The following is a 20266-nucleotide window of genomic DNA, read 5'->3' as shown; positions in this document are numbered from 1 at the left end:
CATCACTTTTCTCCCAGTCTCTGTCTCTTTCACTCTCTGTGTCTCTCTTTTTCTCTTCCTTTGTTGCTCTTTGTCTCTTTGTCTGTTTCGTTATATCATATATATTGTTAATTAACATTTTGTTGTGAGTTGCTCGACATGAATGAGGTTTATTATAAAAAAAGTTCAAAAATGAAGTCGCTTGGACATTCACTGTAGAGGGAAAGAATACATCCAAATATAATGAAGTGGAATAATACATTTTCATTTTCGAATTATTAATTCATTTTCTGCATTAAATTATTGTTGGTAATATACTGATTAAAGGGATAACCACAAACCTGTCTTTTTTCCTTTTTTCCTTTTATACTTCCTTTTTTTTCTTAACTTCTTTATACAACGTAATAATTCGTAATGTAATGCATCAAAGCAAGTGAGCCGTTTGAGAGCCGGCTCTCTTTGATGAGTTGAGCCGAAAAAGCCGGTTCTCTAAAAAGAGACGGACTTCCTTTCACTACATCAAACCGCTCGCTTCGTTTGCGACGGAAAAAAAAACGATACCGAGATAGAGGCTTCCGCGGCGAACTGGTTTGACTTGATTGATTTGCCGTTTCGTGATAGTCGGTGTATACCGGATGGTACCCATCATTGACAAATTTGCGTTTTTCCGTACAGATTTTGTCGTACGTCGTACACGTCATAAAATGCATAATAAACGTACTTTTTCGGCAAAACCGTACAGCTTGACAGGTATTTATATATATAAATACGGTGTGTGAATACCTCATTCACCCCCCCTCTGTTAGCACTAGCCTTCCTAGCTAGCATTCATCTTTCGCTGTTGCTGGCAGGGACCTAGCTCTCACCATTTGCACCCCCTTTGATGCCCTACCAGGTCGGGTTCTCACGTTTTGACATCAGAAACTCATGACCGACTGCACTTTTATCCCTCGCAGTGGGGCCCGGGCTCTTTCGGGGCCTTATTATTTCGCTTCACGTTGCGCTTGCCCTGGGGCCTTTTCAAAATAAATATATATAGTCTATTAATCACCAATGGACGGCCCACAGCTCCTTCACATGCCAGTGAAGGACTTCCAACCATCCATTGCTTTACTGACGTGTAATAGCTACGAAAATCAGGTTTTTAGACTAGAAAATCAGGGATATGCTGAGAGTATGATAACCTTAAAAATGATATCATAAATCCGGAAATTGAATTGGAAGTCATGACTCGTTTCCTGGTATCTCTGTCCTGGAGTGTCAATAAAATACAAATAAACTGTACGGACGCTACTTACGACCATTCGACTTACGCAAAACCATAGGTACGATCGTTTTTTTTTGAGATGTCGAAAAATATCCTGTTTGGGAATTAAATATCAAAATGTAGCGTTCACCAAATTGTTCGAATTAGTTATCTGGCATGATGAACAGGAAAGCCGACATTTCCACACGGGGGCAGATTTAATTTCATTGACAATTTAACTAAGTGTGCTCCATCGAAAACGGCCGAATTAGTGTCGTTGGAGTCTCTGGGAATCCCTCTTCTGAAGTCCTTTAGCTCTCTCCTATTCACCATCTTCTCCCTGCATAATGGCGTGCCGACTCCTCCCATGGGCGTTTCAAGGAAGCCCCCCCCATGGGCGTCGCGATGTCTGGAATACTCAAAACAACACCGAGCGTTTCTAAGTCATCAGGGCCTTTCTGCGTCTGGATGTGCTGATTATCTTATCAGCCTTACGTCCCGTTCCCGCCGTTCCTGTAAACAACATTTTCTACCAGGGTGCCCTGACATTGAACTACAGCCCAGTCAGTGAATATCTTTTACATTAAATGTATCTTGTAGTCAATCGTATAAAATCTTTTATAGTCAAATGTATAAAATCCTTCAAACCGGATATTGCTGTAAGTTAAAATTGTGTATTGTGTGCACCTTTTTCTGAGTACTGTATCGCTAGTGTTAAGAACTTTGACGTTTTTATTGTTTAATATCTCGTTCATCCATTCTATATGGTTGGTGTAAAGCTTAAAAAAGAGGCGAGCTGTTTCTTTTGAAACGAGAGTGGAATAAGAAAGCTTGATGCGGTTGAGAAAATGGTTGGAAGGTTTTTTTTGGCCACTTTTTACCACGGAGGAGGACCACTTGAAGCGCATCTTCCAAATGTAAGTTAAACCCAACTTTATTTATCCTTATAGAGCATATTATTTTTTGAAATGTTTATTTTTTTGTACAAAACATTCCTTGTACAAGCCTTAAACATACTTATATAAACCTTAAACATAGCACTGAAGTAACTTATGAAGAAATTGAACTCGTTGGTAGGTCGGGCAGCCTCTGTAGTATCAATACATTTTAATATGTGTGTTTCAAAAGAAACACAACACTTCCCTTTTTGTATTTTTTTAAGGATATTCAGGTTGTAGGCCAGGGTTCTTAAATTCAATGTACCTGGGGGCCACTGTAGCTTGGGTCTGCATGAGGTTGGGCCAAATCAGGTTTTCCACAGAAAATTCCGAATTAAAAGATTACACTGTTTCCAAATCTCATCTCATCTCATTAGCTGCACCGCTTATCCTCAGTAGGGTCGCGGGGGTGCTGGGGCTCATCCCAGCAATCATCGGGCAGTGGGCAGGGGACACCCTGAATTGGTTGCCAGCCAGTCACAGGGCACACAGGGACAGACAACTCGCTCGCTTATTCCCACCTGGGGACAATGTGGACAGGCCAATTAACCTGACATGCATGTTTTTTGGAATGTGGGAGGAAACTGGAGTGCCTAGAGGAAACCCACGCAAGCCAGGGGAGAACATGCAAACTCCACACAGGAGGTTTGATCTCATGACCTCAGAACTGTGCTGTACACGCGCTAACCACTGTGCTGCCCTCTGTTTCCAAATATCTATTGTTAAATTTCCTACACAAAACAAGGTGTAAAAACAAAAGCATTTAATAATAAATTAATCAGATACACTTCAACGGACAGTGTTTATTATTGAGTGCCTCCTAGGGGTAAAAATGTTATTTATTAATAAAGATATATTGGTTTAAATACATGAACTATCATATAGATACTGCCTCGTTTTTGAACAGATAAATACTTTTCTATATATTCGACATAATATGAGGCTCACCTAGAATGAGATGACATAGATGACGGCCATCTTGTTGCTTCAGGAACTCGAAAATAAAGAAAAAACAACAGAAAAATTAAATGGTCCTTGATCGTCACATTGAGTCTTGGTGATTGTCATTATTTGTGATTCTCAGCACTTGTTTTCTGTTACCTGACAGAATATTACAGCATCTAGTGCTCAAATGATACACACTGTCCCTTTAACTTTCTCATTATTTTCCCCCCATTTTATTAACACTCCACTTATTGAAATATGAATATTTTGTTTGTTTGTTTGTTTGTACATGATTCAATTGTTTGTTTGTTTGTACATGATTCAAATTGAATCTTTTCTTCCGGCGCCGTCACGAATGGCAGCCACTCCAGCAGCTCCCGTGTTATTTTCGATTGTTCTCGATTGTTCTCAGCTCAGGGATGCTGCTGGAAATGTGAATTTCCCTTCGGGGATCAACAAAGTATCTATCTATCTATCTATCTATCTATCTATCTATTAAAGAACAGGGTTGGGTAGGGTTACTTTAACTGGATTACTTTCAATTACTTTTGTCTTTTATTAGCATATTTGGTATTGGAGTAATCCAAAAGCAATTGAAAGTAATGCAGTTAAAGTAACCCTACCCAACCCTGTTAAAGAAGGGGCTCTAACTATCATCCCGAGGGCAGCAAATAGCCCTCAGGCCAAGGGTTCGAGATCCCTGCTACAGGCTACTGAAGCTTAGAATAGATTTTCAGATTATATCAATGAGTGGCTAGCAACCAGTTCAGGGTGTCCCTCGCCCACTGCTGAAGACAGCTGGGATGGGCTCCGGGACTCCCGTGGCCCTACTGAGAATAAGAGTTACAGATAATAGATGGGTAAATGGATGCATGAATACATGAATGAATGAATAAATGAATCACTGAATGAATGAATGAATAAATGAATGGATGGATGAATGAATGGGTGGATGGATGAATGAAGGAATGGATCGATGGATGGATGAATGAATGGTCGGATGGATGGAAGACTGAATGAATGAATGAATGAGTGAATGAATGAATGAATAGATTGATTGTATAAAAAGCAATATCTTCATTCTTGCTCGCATCTATGAAGAACCTTTTATAAATCAGGGGAATTAGCTTAAGTGGTAGAGCGATCACTTAACATGTAAGAGGTAGTGGGGGCGTTGTCCACATTCACCATTTTTCTTATTATAACATTTGTCGGGTATGTTATATGTGTCAGTTTTTGCGTGTGTGTGTGTGTTCATTTGGTTATTGTCAGTGGAAAATTTAGCTTAGGTGGTAGAGCGCCCACTAAGCATGTCCCAGGTAATTGGATCAAAGCCCACATTCTGCATTTTGTTTGTTATTACCAGTACCTTGGGGAAGGTTATATATATACTTTTGTGTGATGATTCTCAAGCTGTCTTCAGGGAATTATTTGAAGTGGTAGAGCGCTTGCTCCTAGAGTGCGCTCGATGCCCACATTCTGTTTTTAGATCGTTATTACCGGTACTCTTAGGAATGTTTATATACATTTTATATATATATGTATATGTAACAGCATCAGATTGTTGGGGCGGCAGTAGCTCAGGAGGTAGAGCGCTCGTCTTGGGATCAAGGGATCCCAGTTCGAATCCCGGCTCGTCCGTGTTTCATGTCGAAGTGTCCTTGGGTAAGACACTGAACCCCCATTAAGCAGGTTAGCGTCTTACATGGCTGCAATACAACACCGGGAAATGTGGAGCACATTGTAAAGCGCTCTGGGAAGTCATTGACTTGAAAAGCGCTATAGAAATGCAGATCATTTCATTTCATTGTTTTTACGTGTTTACGGAATGAAGGAAAAGTTAAATGTTATACCTTACAGCTGTTAAAATATGTTAAAGATGTGTCAGGAAAATACTATAGCGTTACCTCGGAGGAAATCATAAAAACAGCTGTTTATTCGTTCTGGGAATGAATTGAGTTGTCAGAAAGCTGGTTTGTAATCTGTTAATAAAGTTTGACTGACCTATCTGACTGTTTTGTTAACGTTTCTTGTAGCGTAGCACCATCTAGTGGATGCATGACGGACAGTAACCCCAGCACTACTGTAGCACCTTGTAGTCTGGTGCGCCTTATGATCAAAGCGGCGCTGCCATGAGCGGCTGCCTTTCCAGCAGCTCCCCTGTTATCTCTCACTTTTTGTGATTTTTTTGTTTTATTGTTTGCTTCTTCTTCGGTGTTTTTCTTCCTGTTTTGACAACTACACTATGGATTACTTCTATCCTATGGACATGGGTTTTAGCGCACAAAAATGCGTTTATTCAAGGAATCAACTCCTTTCCCTAGAGAATTCTCGTGCCGGCGTGATGAAGGGGCCTATCGTGGAGGAAGAACTGGAGCTAGCTAAGCGGCTAGCGGCGTTATAAGTCATCGGTACCATCCGCAATCATGGTAAATGCGAACTCACTACCAAATGAGATCAACGAGTGCTGGTGAAAAACATCGAAGCGCACAGGGAGCGCAGTTGCTGTGTTTTGCGGAAACGTGGCTCACGTTTAGCATTCCGGACGCTAACGTGTAGCCACCCGGAGCTACCCGGAGCAATCCGGCTTCAGCGTTGCTATACAGAGACACGAAAGCCTACGGGAATCGGAGAGGAGACGGACTCGCTAACACGAGGTGGTGTATCCCTGGACACAAAGAAAAAGATTTCCATCTGCCGCAGGGATGTCGAACTTTTGGACTAGCGTGACGTCATCCACTCCGCTACAAGCACCCCTAGGGCATCATGTTAATCTGTTAATAAACAACGGGGTAGACTGCTGGAAGTGTGAATTTCCCTACGGGGATGAATAAAGTATCTATCTACCTATCTATCTATCTATCTATCTATCTATCTATGATAAATATATGATAAAAGACTATTTTTGGGGTGCGCCTTAGAGTGCAGAAAATATGATATATATATATATATATATATATATATATATATATATATATATATATATATATATATATATATATATATATATATATAGTATATGTTTTTTGTGATGATTGTAACGTTGTCTTTGAGGTTTTAGCGCTGAAGTGGTAGAGCGCTTGCTAAGCACGTAGTGGAATAGTTGCTCGTGTTCTTTTTTTAATATTTTATTGTTTACGTTTTTTGTGATCGATTTTGTATGCTCAATCGGCTCAGGAATATCGTTTTATCCATTCCCCTCAGAGTTTCCCGATGTTACCAGAACTCTGGACACAGTCGCCCGGCAGATCAACGAGACGGCAGAGCGCCGCCGCCGGGACGCTGGCGAGAACGACTACAACATTGAAGTTCTGCTCGGAGTCGACGACTCGGTGGTCCGATTCCACGGGAAGGAGCACGTGCAAAACTACCTCCTCACGCTCATGAATATCGTAAGTGGAGCTCATTTTAGCGTAGGGGGCCGCGCGGTAGATAAAGCCTCAGTTGGAGGGCTGGGGGTCCTTTCAGAGGCTCACAGTTTAATTATTATTCATGGGTGTAAGATTCGATTATAACACAATTATAATGTTTTTTATCCTCAATTTTATACTCTCCTACACACACTGCTATGCTGTCACGCACATTCTAGTATACTCTCTCATATACACAACTAAACTCTCTCACACATACTACTTCGCTGGGACAACTCAAGTTTGACGTAAACACCTAGTCAGTGTGCATCGCCATGGTTACCAAAAGAACCCAAAGTTAAACAACACTGAGAGTTGAGGTGAGCATTACACTAGGTGTGAGAAAATCCTTTAGTAATTGCGGTTTTAATGGTGTGTAAGAAAGAATAGTAGTGTATAAGAGAGAGTATAATAGTGTGTGTGTGGGATTGTAGAGTGGTACCTCTACTTACGAATTTAAAACGTTCTGGGAGTAAGAGAGTCATAGTTACTCCCGCCGTTTACCCGCGCTTCATTGAATTTCTTCACTTTGACATTCAGAGCACTGGGCAGAAATCATATTGCGTCAACCTCGTAAATGGGGACGTATTTTGAATGTATATGCGCTAATCCGTTCCAAGCCCCGCAAAAGTACAGTATGATAGTTTTGGGTAAATTATAAAAGAGCATCAAAACATGAAACAAATACATGTTAAAATTATATGACCACACAATAAATATAAAAGGGGAGGCACATAATGTAAAACGAGATAATAAAGGAAATAATAAAAGTATTCATTATCTTTTTACCTGGCGTTTCTTGAACAACTGATCCAATGACGTCTGCTTTTGCCGACGTAACGATAGCCCGACTTGACAGCAATTTCTCCGGGTGATTCTTTTCCACAAACTTCATGGAATGTTGCTAATTTTCTTTAATTTTGGCGGATTTAATGATGGCTGCGTCTCCCACCCCGCAGCCATCATTAAATCCCACAGTTTCCCAATAAGATCAGGACTTCAGCCCACGTGTGAAAATAATGTCTCATGCGCCTCCAACCACACATACTATTTGTGACAGATAAATCCTGGCGATGTCATCTCTGAATATCTTCTTACCCTCAGGGAATGCTCTTCGTGTCACCTCGGAGGGTGACACGAAGAGCATGCTGAGAGCACGCATGGCCAGGCAGATTTTAAGTGACAGCCATTTTGTCTACATTTGGCAAACTATGGAAGCGGCAAATGGTGGCGTGTACTGTAGCTTATTTCTGACTTTGTATCCTGAAACACCTTCATAACTAGAAATAATATTTACCCGTTCAGGTACTTCCTATCCTGAAACTTTCGTATGTCGAGACATTCATAAGTAGAGGTACCACTGGAATAGTGTGTGTGACACAGTATAGTAGTGTATGTGTGTGTAGGAGTATAGTCATTTGTGTGTACGAGTATAGTAGTATGTGTGTGAAATCAAAGTTGTGTGTGTATGCCAGTATTGCAGTGTGTATGAGAGTATAGAGTAAGTGGGGAGAGTATAGTACTGTGTTTATGAGCATATAATAGCATAGTTGACAGAGTATAGTATTTTTGTTCATAGATATGACTGCGTGTGTATGAGAGTATAGTTATAAGTGGGAGAGAGTATAGTACTGTGTTTATGAGCATATAATAGCATAGTTGACAGAGTATAGTATTTTTGTTCATAGATATGACTGCGTGTGTATGAGAGTATAGTTATAAGTGGGAGAGAGTATAGTACGGTGTTTATGAGCATATAATAGCATAGTTGACAGAGTATAGTATTTTTGTGCATTGATATGACTGCGTGTGTATGAGAGTATAGTTATAAGTGGGAGAGAGTATAGTACGGTGTTTATGAGCATATAATAGCATAGTTGACAGAGTATAGTATTTTTGTGCATTGATATGACTGCGTGTGTATGAGAGTATAGTTATAAGTGGGAGAGAGTATAGTACTGTGTTTATGAGCATATAATAGCATAGTTGACAGAGTATAGTATTTTTGTGCATTGATATGACTGCGTGTGTATGAGAGTATAGTTATAAGTGGGAGAGAGTATAGTACTGTGTTTATGAGCATATAATAGCATAGTTGACAGAGTATAGTATTTTTGTGCATTGATATGACTGCGTGTGTATGAGAGTATAGTTATAAGTGGGAGAGAGTATAGTACTGTGTTTATGAGCATATAATAGTACAGTTGACAGAGTATAATATTTTTGTGCATTGATATGACTGCGTGTGTATGAGAGTATAGTTATAAGTGGGAGAGAGTATAGTACTGTGTTTATGAGCATATAATAGCATAGTTGACAGAGTATAGTATTTTTGTGCATTGATATGACTGCGTGTGTATGAGAGTATAGTTATAAGTGGGAGAGAGTATAGTACTGTGTTTATGAGCATATAATAGCATAGTTGACAGAGTATAGTATTTTTGTGCATTGATATGACTGCGTGTGTATGAGAGTATAGTTATAAGTGGGAGAGAGTATAGTACTGTGTTTATGAGCATATAATAGCATAGTTGACAGAGTATAGTATTTTTGTTCATAGATATGACTGCGTGTGTATGAGAGTATAGTTATAAGTGGGAGAGAGTATAGTACTGTGTTTATGAGCATATAATAGCATAGTTGACAGAGTATAGTATTTTTGTGCATAGATATGACTGTGTGTATATGAGAGTATAGTTAAAAGTGGGAGTAATGGTACTGTGTGAATGAGCATGAAATAGTATAGTTGACAGAGTATAATATTTTTGTGCATGGATATGAATTCTGTGTGTATGAGAGTATAGTTGTGCATGTAGTAAAATACACTGTTATGTGTGAGAGCAAGAAGAGAGTCTTGGAAATGATATCCTATGTTATTGTTAATATGACGCGTACTGTAAGCTTTTTATATGCTATGGTCGATCAAGTGTGAATCTCCCTTTCCTCACGTGGTTAGTCTGTGCGTTGCCATAACTTTATTTACCGTAAATTCCGGACTGTAGAGCACACCTGATTATAAGCCGCACCCACCACTTTTTAGGTGATCTGCCGCCTTTGTTCTTACACAAGCCGCCCCCATGTATAAGCCGCGTGCGCCCGCATTAAATCTTGTAACACAATCACAAGTTTAACCCGGATCAGGCTGTAAGTTCCACGACTAAAACTGCATAGTTGTACTCAATCCTAGAGCTACAGTTGACATCGTAAATGGAAAATGATACCCGTTATTAACGTATGATGCAGACTTGTAAAGTCCGGTCCCGTTGAAAGTAATCCAAGGAAACAAAATGAATATTTCCAAAGTTAAGGGTGGGAAAAATATATACCCACTATTGTTCGCAGGGCTGAACATTTGGGAAAAAAGTAGGAATTTACGGTATCTATTAATTGTCTATTTTATTTTGAAAATTGTGAGTGTTTGTGTATTTTGGCATTCCAGGGTTGTTGGGTGGGTAAAAATGCTGATTTAATTTTTTTATATTACATTAAGGACAACAATTTGAGTTGCAACTTGAAAAGTGAGCAATATCATACAAACGCTAATTAAATGATTTAAACGCTTCTTCGGTTTTCTATTTTTAGATTTTTATGAAAATATTTACCTGAATATGAACACTCTGCTGTTAGATTTCATATCTATTACAAAAATCTTACTTAAACTGCAAAGACACCTCGGTGCTTTGGTTTCTAATGGTGTATTTTTTGTCTTACCTTGAAGCAGTGGTCTTGAACTCGCCGCCCTGGGGGCAATTGCAGCCCCTGCCATGATAGATTAAGGCCCCTCCTTATTATGAACGTTAAAGGGGCAGTGTGTATTATCTTCCCATTAGATATCGCTGTATTCTCTCGCGCCTGCGAAAACGACAAAATACGGAGACTCAAAGTGACCAAAACGCACCTTTTTACTTCAAGCAAGAGAAATAACAAAATACAAAAGAAAGGAAAAAATAAGAAAAAAAATAAAGGAAGAAATGACAAAAAGAGAAAAAAATGAAATAATGAAAAAGGACTAAAGGTAAAAAAGGAAATAAAAGTAAATAAAAAACTAAAGAAGAAAAAAATATTTTATTTTCATTTTTGTCTCTATTTTTTTTTTCTTTTCACTCTTTGCATTTTTCTTTCCTTTTTGCCATTTTCCTTTTTTTGCCTCCTTTTCTCCTTTATTCTTCCCTATTTTCTACTCCTAAAAAATACTTTCTTTTTTTTTGTCTTTCTTTGAGAAAAGACCGGTAACAATAGGAAGAAAAGCCGTGCTTTATGCTCACTTTCTAGTTAATAATCTTCCTTTGACTCATTTTAGTTGCACTACACATTACAGCAACATTTAATAGACAAATATAAGACACTGTCCCTTTAAGAAAATCAAGATGTTTTTATCAGCGATGTTTTTGTGTGAAACTCCATTCTGGCTAGCCTCACTCGGACCCTAGCTTCACAACTCAATTAAGTTTGAGGTCCATGCCCAAAGTAAGTGTGTAATATTGTAAAATAGAAAATTATTCTCATGACCTCTCCTTGCTCAGCAAATGCTATTCCAGTTGACCCAATTCCCTTGGTAACAAATTTGATATGGTCCAAAATCAAACTCATATGATATTCCCAACAGTACCAACAAAATACATAGAGAATATACGCATTGATACCAATACCTACCATTTGCTAAGTGAGCGCTTGACCACTTGAGCTAATTCCCTCAATAACACGACTTGAATCATCCATCCATTATCAACCATCAAATCATCACAAAATGAAAAACGTTCCCACCGATAATACATCTAGAATGTGGGAAACAATCCACCTACCTCTTTCTTTCAAAGCAAGTACTCTACCACTTAAGCTAAGTCCCCTAATTACATTCTTAAATCCTCAAGTAATGAAGAACGTACTAAAATGATACACCAAAAAAATGACAATAATTTAGCTGGAGAATATGGGCATTGATCCCATTACCTCTCACATGCCAAAGCGAGCGCTCTACCACTTGAGCGAATTCCCCTGTTATTAACAATTGAATAATCACGAAACGAAAAACGTACTCTTATAACATTCCTGACAATAATAGCAATCAAATACTTCAACAATGTGGGAATAAATACCCCCACCTCTTTCTTACAAGGCTTGTACTCTACCACTTAAGCTAAATCCGCCGATTGCATTTTTGAATCCTCAAGAAATGAAACACGTACTCAAATGATTTTCCTAAAAATGACAATAAATTGCTTGGAGAATATGGGCATCAATCCCATTACTTCTCACATGCTAAGCGAGCGCTCTACCACTTGAGCTAATTCCCCTGTTATCAACAACTGATTCATCACGAAACTAAAAACATACTCTTATAACATTCTCAAAAACAACAACACTAATCAACAACGTGGGAAACAATCCCCCTACCTCTTTCTTACAAAGCAAGTACTTTACCGCTTAAGTTAAGTCCCCTGATTAAATTCTTGAATGCTCAAGAAATGAAAAACGAACTCAGATGATCTTCCTAAATATGACAATAAACTGCCTGGAAAATATGGGTATCAATCCCATTACCTCTCATATGCCAAAGCGAGCGCTCTACCACTTGAGCGAATTCCCCTGTTAATAACATCTGAATCATTACAAAACTAAAAATAAACTCTTATAACATTCCCAACAATAATACTAATCATCAACTTCAACAATGTGGGAAATAGTCCCGCTACCTCTTTCTTTCAAAGCAAGTACTCTACCACTTAAGTTAAGACCACTGATTACATTCTTGAATCCTCAAGTAATGAAAAAGGAACTCAAATGATATTACTAAATATGACAATAAACTATCTGGAGAATATGGGCATCGATCCCATTACCTCTCACATGCAAAGCGAGCGCTCTACCACTTGAGCTAATTCCCCTGTTATTAACAAGTGAATCATCACAAAACTAAAAACAATCTCCTGTAACATTCACAACACTAGTACTAATCAACAACTTCAACAATGTGGGAAACAATCCCCCTACATCTTTCTTACAAAGAAAGTACTCTACCACTTAAGCTAAGTCCCCTGATTACATTCTTGAATCCTCAAGAAATGAAAAATATACTCAAATGATATTCCTAAATATGAGAATAAACTATCTGGAGAATATGGGTATCGATCCCATTACCTCTCACATGCAAAGCGAGCGCTCTACCACTTGAGCTAATTCCCCTGTTATTAACAGCTGAATCATCACAAAACTAAAAACAATCTCCTATAACATTCACAACAATAGTACTAATCAACAACTTCAACAATGTGGGAAACAATCCCCCTACCTCTTTCTTACAAAGCAAGTACTCTACCACTTAGGCTAAGTCCCCTGATTACATTCTTGAATCCTCAAGAAATGAAAAAGGAACTCAAATGATATTCTTAAATATGACAAAAATTTACCTGGAGAATATGGGCATCGATCCCATTACCTCTCACATGCTAAGCAATCGCTCTACCACTTGAGCTAATTCCCCTGTTATTTAGATTTGAATCATCATGAAACTAAAAACATACTCTTATAACATTCTCAACAACAACACTAATCAACAATGTGGGAAACAATCCCCCTACCTCTTTCTTACAAAGCAAGTACTCTACCACTTGAGCTAAGTCCCCTGATTACATTCTCAAATCCTCAAGAAATGAAAAAGGAACTCAAATGATATTCCTATATATGACAATAAATTACCTGGAGAATATGGGCATCGATCCCATTACCTCTCACATGCTAAGCGAGCGCTCTACCACTTGAGCTAATTCCCCTGTTATTAACAACTAATTCATCACGAAACTAAAAACATACTCTTATAACATTCTCAACAACAACAACACTAATCAACAACGTGGAAAACAAACCCCTACCTCTTTCTTACAACGCAAGTACTCTACCACTTAAGCTAAGTCCCCTGATTACATCCTTGAATCCTCAAGTAATGAAAAAGGAACTCAAATGATATTCCCAAATATGACAATTTTTTTTTGGAGAATAGGGGCATCGATCCCATTACCTCTCACATGAAAAGCGACCGCTCTACCACTTGAGCTAATTCCCCTGTTATTAACAAGACAAACATCACGAAAGTAAAAACATATTCTTATTACATTCCCAACAATAATACTAATCAACAACTTCATCAATGTGGGAAACAATCCCCCTACCTCTTTCTTACAAAGCAAATACTCTACCACTTAAGCTGAGTCCCCTGATTATATTCTTGAATCCTCAAGAAATGAAAAAGGAACTCAAATGATATTCCTAAATATGACATTAATTTACCTGGAGAATATGGGCATCGATCCCATTAACTCTCAAATGCTAAGCGAGAGCTCTACCACTTGAGCTAATTCCCCTGTTAGTAACACATCAAACATCATAAAAGTAAAAACATATTCTTATTACATTCCCAACAATAATACTAATCAAAAACTTCATCAATGTGGGAAACAATCCCCCTACCACTTTCTTACAAAGCAAATACTCTACCACTTAAGCTAAGTCCCCTGATTACATCCTTGAATCCTCAAGTAATGAAAAAGGAACTCAAATGATATTCCCAAATATGACAATTTTTTCTTGGAGAATAGGGGCATCGATCCCATTACCTCTCACATGAAAAGCGAGCGCTCTACCACTTGAGCTAATTCCCCTGGTATTAACAAATGATTCATCACGAAACTAAAAACATACTCTTCTAACATTCCCAACAATAATACTAATCAACAACTTCATCAATGTGGGAAACAATCCCCCTACCTCTTTCTTACAAAGCAAGTACTCTACCACTTAAGCTAAGTCCCCTGATTACATCCTTGAATCCTCAAGTAATGAAAAAGGAACTCAAATGATATTCCCAAATATGACAAAAGATTTCTTGGAGAATATGGGCATCGATCCCATTACCTCTCACATGCAAAGCGAGCGCTCTACCACTTGAGCTAATTCCCCTGGTATTAACAAATGATTCATCACGAAACTAAAAACATACTCTTCTAACATTCCCAACAATAATACTAATCAACAACTTCATCAATGTGGGAAACAATCCCCCTACCTCTTTCTTACAAAGCAAGTAGTCTACCACTTAAGCTAAGTCCCCTGATTACATCCTTGAATCCTCAAGTAATGAAAAAGGAACTCAAATGATATTCCCAAATATGACAAAATATTTCATGGAGAATATGGGCATCGATCCCATTACCTCTCACATGCAAAACGAGCGCTCTACCACTTGAGCTAATACCTCTGTTAGTAACACAATAAACATCACAAAACTAAAAACATATTCTTATTACATTCCCAACAATAATACTAATCAACAACTTCATCAATGTGGGGAACAATCCCCCTACCTCTTTCTTACAAAGGAACTACTCTACCACTTAAGCGAAGTCTCCTGATTACCTTTTTGAATCCTCAAGAAATGAAAAAGGAACTCAAATGATATTCCTAAATATGACAATAACTTACCTGGAGAATATGGGCATCGATCCCATTACCTCTCACATGCGAAGCGAGCGCTCTACCACTTGAGCTAATTCCCCTGTTATTAACAGCTGATTCATCACGAAACTAATAACATACACTTATAACATTCTCAACAACAACAACACTAATCAACAACGTGGAAAACAATCCCCCTACCTCTTTCTTACAAAGCAAGTACTCTACCACTTAAGCTAAGTCCCCTGATTACATTCTTGAATCCTCAATTAATGAAAAAGGAACTCAAATGATATTCCCAAATATGACAAAACATTTCTTGGAGAATATGGGCATCGATCCCATTACCTCTCACATGCAAGGCGAGCGGTCTACCACCTAAGCTAATGCCCCTGTTATTTACATATGAATCATCACGAAACTAAAAACATACTCTTATAACATTCCCAACAATACTACTAATCAACAACATCATCAATGTGGGAAACAATCCCCCTACCTCTTTCTTACAAAGCAAGTAGTCTACCACTTAAGCTAAGTCCCCTGATTACATCCTTGAATCCTCAAGTCATGAAAAAGGAACTCAAATGATATTCCCAAATATGACAAAATATTTCATGAAGAATATGGGCATCGATCCCATTACCTCTCACATGCAAAACGAGCGCTCTACCACTTGAGCTAATACCCCTGTTAGTAACACGACAAACATCACAAAACTAAAAACATATTCTTATTACATTCCCAACAATAATACTAATCAACAACTTCATCAATGTGGGAAACAATCCCCCTACCTCTTTCTTACAAAGGAACTACTCTACCACTTAAGCGAAGTCCCCTGATTACCTTTTTGAATCCTCAAGAAATGAAAAAGGAACTCAAATGATATTCCTAAATATGACAATAACTAACCTGGAGAATATGGGCATCGATCCCATTACCTCTCACATGCGAAGCGAGCGCTCTACCACTTGAGCTAATTCCCCTGTTATTAACAGCTGATTCATCACGAAACTAATAACATACTCTTATAACATTCTCAACAACAACAACACTAATCAACAACGTGGAAAACAATCCCCCTACCTCTTTCTTACAAAGCAAGTACTCTACCACTTAAGCTGAGTCCCCTGATTACATTCTTGAATCCTCAAGAAATGAAGAATATACTCAAATGATATTCCTAAATATGACAAACAGTTTCTTGGAGAATAGGGGCATCGATCCCATTACCTCTCACATGCAAAGCGAGCACTCTACCACTTGAGCTAATTCCCCTGTTACCAACAACTGATTCATCACGAAACTAAAAACATACTCTTATAACATTCTCAACAACAACAACACTAATCAACAACGTGGAAAACAATCCCCCTACCTCTTTCTTACAAAGCAAGTACTCTACCACTTAAGCTGAGTCCCCTGATTACATCCTTGAATCCTCAAGTAATGAAAAAGGAACTCAAATGATATTCCCAAATATGACAAAAGATTTCTTGGAGAATATGGGCATCGATCCCATTACCTCTCACATGCAAAGCGAGCGCTCTACCACTTGAGCTAATTCCCCTGTTATTAACAAGTGAATCATCACAAAACTAAAAACATACTCTTATAACATTCCCAACAATAATACTAATCAACAACGTGGGAAACAATCCCCCTACCTCTTTCTTACAAAGCAAGTACTCTACCACTTAAGCTAAGTCCCCTGATTACATTCTTGAATCATCAAGAAAAAAAAACCTACTCAAATGATATTCCCTAATATGACAAAAGACTTCTTGGAGAATATGGGCATCGATCCCATTACTTCTCACATGCTAAGCGAGCACTCTACTACTTGAGCTAATTCCCCTGTTATTAACAAGCGAATCATCACAAAACTAGAAACATACTCTTATAACATTCCCAACATTAATACTAATCAACAACTTCATCAATGTGGGAAACAATCCCCCTACCTCTTTCTTACAAAGCAAATACTCTACCACTTAAGCTGAGTCCCCTGATTACATTCTTGAATCCTCAAGAAAAAAAAACCTACTCAAATGATATTCCTAAATATGACAAAAGACTTCTTGGAGAATATGGGCATCGATCCCATTACTTCTCACATGCTAAGCGAGCACTCTACTACTTGAGCTAATTCCCCTGTTATTAACAAGCGAATCATCACAAAACTAGAAACATACTCTTATAACATTCCCAACATTAATACTAATCAACAACTTCATCAATGTGGGAAACAATCCCCCTACCTCTTTCTTACAAAGCAAATACTCTACCACTTAAGCTAAGTCCCCTGATTACATTCTTGAATCCTCAAGAAAAAAAAAACCTACTCAAATGATATTCCTAAATATGACAAAAGATTTCTTGGAGAATATGGGCATCGATCCCATTACCTCTCACATGCTAAGCGAGCGCTCTACCACTTGAGCTAATTCCCCTGTTATTAACAAGCGAATCATCACAAAACTAGAAACATACTCTTATAACATTCCCAACAAAAGTACTAATCAACAACTTTAACAATTTGGGAAACAATCCCCTTACCTCTTCTTTCAAAGCAAGTACTCTACCACTTAAGCTAAGTCCCCTGATTACATTCTTGAATCCTCAAGAAAAAAAAACCTACTCAAATGATATTCCTAAATATGACAAAAGATTTCTTGGAGAATATGGGCATCGATCCCATTACCTCTCACATGCAAAGCGAGCGCTCTACCACTTGAGCTAATTCCCCTGTTATTAACACGCGAATCATCACAAAACTAGAAACATACTCTTATAACATTCCCAACAAAAGTACTAATCAACAACTTTAACAATTTGGGAAACAATCCCCTTACCTCTTCTTTCAAAGCAAGTACTCTACCACTTCAGCTGAGTCCCCTGATTACATTCTTGAATCCTCAAGAAAAAAAAAACCTACTCAAATGATATTCCTAAATATGACAAAAGATTTCTTGGAGAATATGGGCATCGATCCCATTGCCTCTCACATGCAAAGCGAGCGCTCTACCACTTGAGCTAATTCCCCTGTTATTATCAAGCGAATCATCACAAAACTAGAAACATACTCTTATAACATTCCCAACAAAAGTACTAATCAACAACTTTAACAATTTGGGAAACAATCCCCTTACCTCTTCTTTCAAAGCAAGTACTCTACCACTTAAGCTAAGTCCCCTGATTACATTCTTGAATCCTCAAGAAAAAAAAACCTACTCAAATGATATTCCTAAATATGACAAAAGATTTCTTGGAGAATATGGGCATCGATCCCATTACCTCTCACATGCAAAGCGAGCGCTCTACCACTTGAGCTAATTCCCCTGTTATTAACAAGCGAATCATCACAAAACTAGAAACATACTCTTATAACATTACCAACAAAAGTACTAATCAACAACTTTAACAATTTGGGAAACAATCCCCTTACCTCTTCTTTCAAAGCAAGTACTCTACCACTTAAGCTAAGTCCCCTGATTACATTCTTGAATCCTCAAGAAAAAAAAACCTACTCAAATGATATTCCCTAATATGACAAAAGACTTCTTGGAGAATATGGGCATCGATCCCATTACCTCTCACATGTTAAGCGAGCGCTCTACCACTTGAGCTAATTCCCCTGTTATTAACAAGCGAATCATCACAAAACTAGAAACATACTCTTATAACATTCCCAACAAAAGTACTAATCAACAACTTTAACAATTTGGGAAACAATCCCCTTACCTCTTCTTTCAAAGCAAGTACTCTACCACTTAAGCTGAGTCCCCTGATTACATTCTTGAATCCTCAAGAAAAAAAAAACCTACTCAAATGATATTCCTAAATATGACAAAAGATTTCTTGGAGAATATGGGCATCGATCCCATTGCCTCTCACATGCAAAGCGAGCGCTCTACCACTTGAGCTAATTCCCCTGTTATTAACAAGCGAATCATCACAAAACTAGAAACATACTCTTATAACATTCCCAAAAAAAGTACTAATCAACAACTTTAACAATTTGGGAAACAATCCCCTTACCTCTTCTTTCAAAGCAAGTACTCTACCACTTAAGCTAAGTCCCCTGATTACATTCTTGAATCCTCAAGAAAAAAAAACCTACTCAAATGATATTCCTAAATATGACAAAAGATTTCTTGGAGAATATGGGCATCGATCCCATTACCTCTCACATGCAAAGCGAGCGCTCTACCACTTGAGCTAATTCCCCTGTTATTAACAAGCGAATCATCACAAAACTAGAAACATACTCTTATAACATTCCCAACAAAAGTACTAATCAACAACTTTAACAATTTGGGAAACAATCCCCTTACCTCTTCTTTCAAAGCAAGTACTCTACCACTTAAGCTGAGTCCCCTGATTACATTCTTGAATCCTCAAGAAAAAAAAAACCTACTCAAATGATATTCCTAAATATGACAAAAGATTTCTTGGAGAATATGGGCATCGATCCCATTGCCTCTCACATGCAAAGCGAGCGCTCTACCACTTGAGCTAATTCCCCTGTTATTAACAAGCGAATCATCACAAAACTAGAAACATACTCTTATAACCTTCCCAACAAAAGTACTAATCAACAACTTTAACAATTTGGGAAACAATCCCCTTACCTCTTCTTTCAAAGCATGTACTCTACCACTTAAGCTGAGTCCCCTGATTACATTCTTGAATCCTCAAGAAAAAAAAAACCTACTCAAATGATATTCCTAAATATGACAAAAGATTTCTTGGAGAATATGGGCATCGATCCCATTACCTCTCACATGCAAAGCGAGCGCTCTACCACTTGAGCTAATTCCCCTGTTATTAACAGGCGAATCATCACAAAACTAGAAACATACTCTTATAACATTCCCAACAAAAGTACTAATCAACAACTTTAACAATTTGGGAAACAATCCCCTTACCTCTTCTTTCAAAGCAAGTACTCTACCACTTAAGCTGAGTCCCCTGATTACATTCTTGAATCCTCAAGAAAAAAAAAACCTACTCAAATGATATTCCTAAATATGACAAAAGATTTCTTGGAGAATATGGGCATCGATCCCATTACCTCTCACATGCAAAGCGAGCGCTCTACCACTTGAGCTAATTCCCCTGTCATTAACAACCGAATCATCACAAAACTAGAAACATACTCTTATAACATTCCCAACAAAAGTACTAATCAACAACTTTAACAATTTGGGAAACAATCCCCTTACCTCTTCTTTCAAAGCAAGTACTCTACCACTTAAGCTAAGTCCCCTGATTACATTCTTGAATCCTCAAGA

The 20266-nt window shown here is 38.1% G+C and overlaps 1 protein-coding gene and 1 non-coding gene across 2 annotated transcripts in view; one reads left to right on the top strand and one right to left on the bottom strand.

Moving 5' to 3' along the window:
• The window catches only part of adamts3 (ADAM metallopeptidase with thrombospondin type 1 motif, 3), a 325580-nt gene that overhangs the window by 123151 nt on the left and 182163 nt on the right, over positions 1 to 20266 (top strand). Inside the window, exon 6 of the mRNA XM_088336583.1 lies at positions 6313 to 6500. Coding sequence (XP_088192709.1) covers positions 6313 to 6500 — 188 coding nt within the window. The remainder of the gene's footprint in view (positions 1 to 6312; positions 6501 to 20266) is intronic.
• trnaa-ugc (transfer RNA alanine (anticodon UGC)) lies at positions 12629 to 12701 on the bottom strand. The gene has a single exon. It is a non-coding gene; the product is annotated as a tRNA-Ala (tRNA).

The sequence above is a fragment of the Urocampus carinirostris genome, chromosome 5 (assembly GCF_059441175.1).
Source record: "Urocampus carinirostris isolate Australia breed hairy pipefish chromosome 5, RoL_Ucar_1.0, whole genome shotgun sequence".
NCBI classification, from domain to species: Eukaryota; Metazoa; Chordata; class Actinopteri; order Syngnathiformes; family Syngnathidae; genus Urocampus; species Urocampus carinirostris.
The sequence above is the reverse complement of the archived record's forward strand: the minus strand, read 5'-3'. Positions and strand labels throughout refer to the sequence as shown.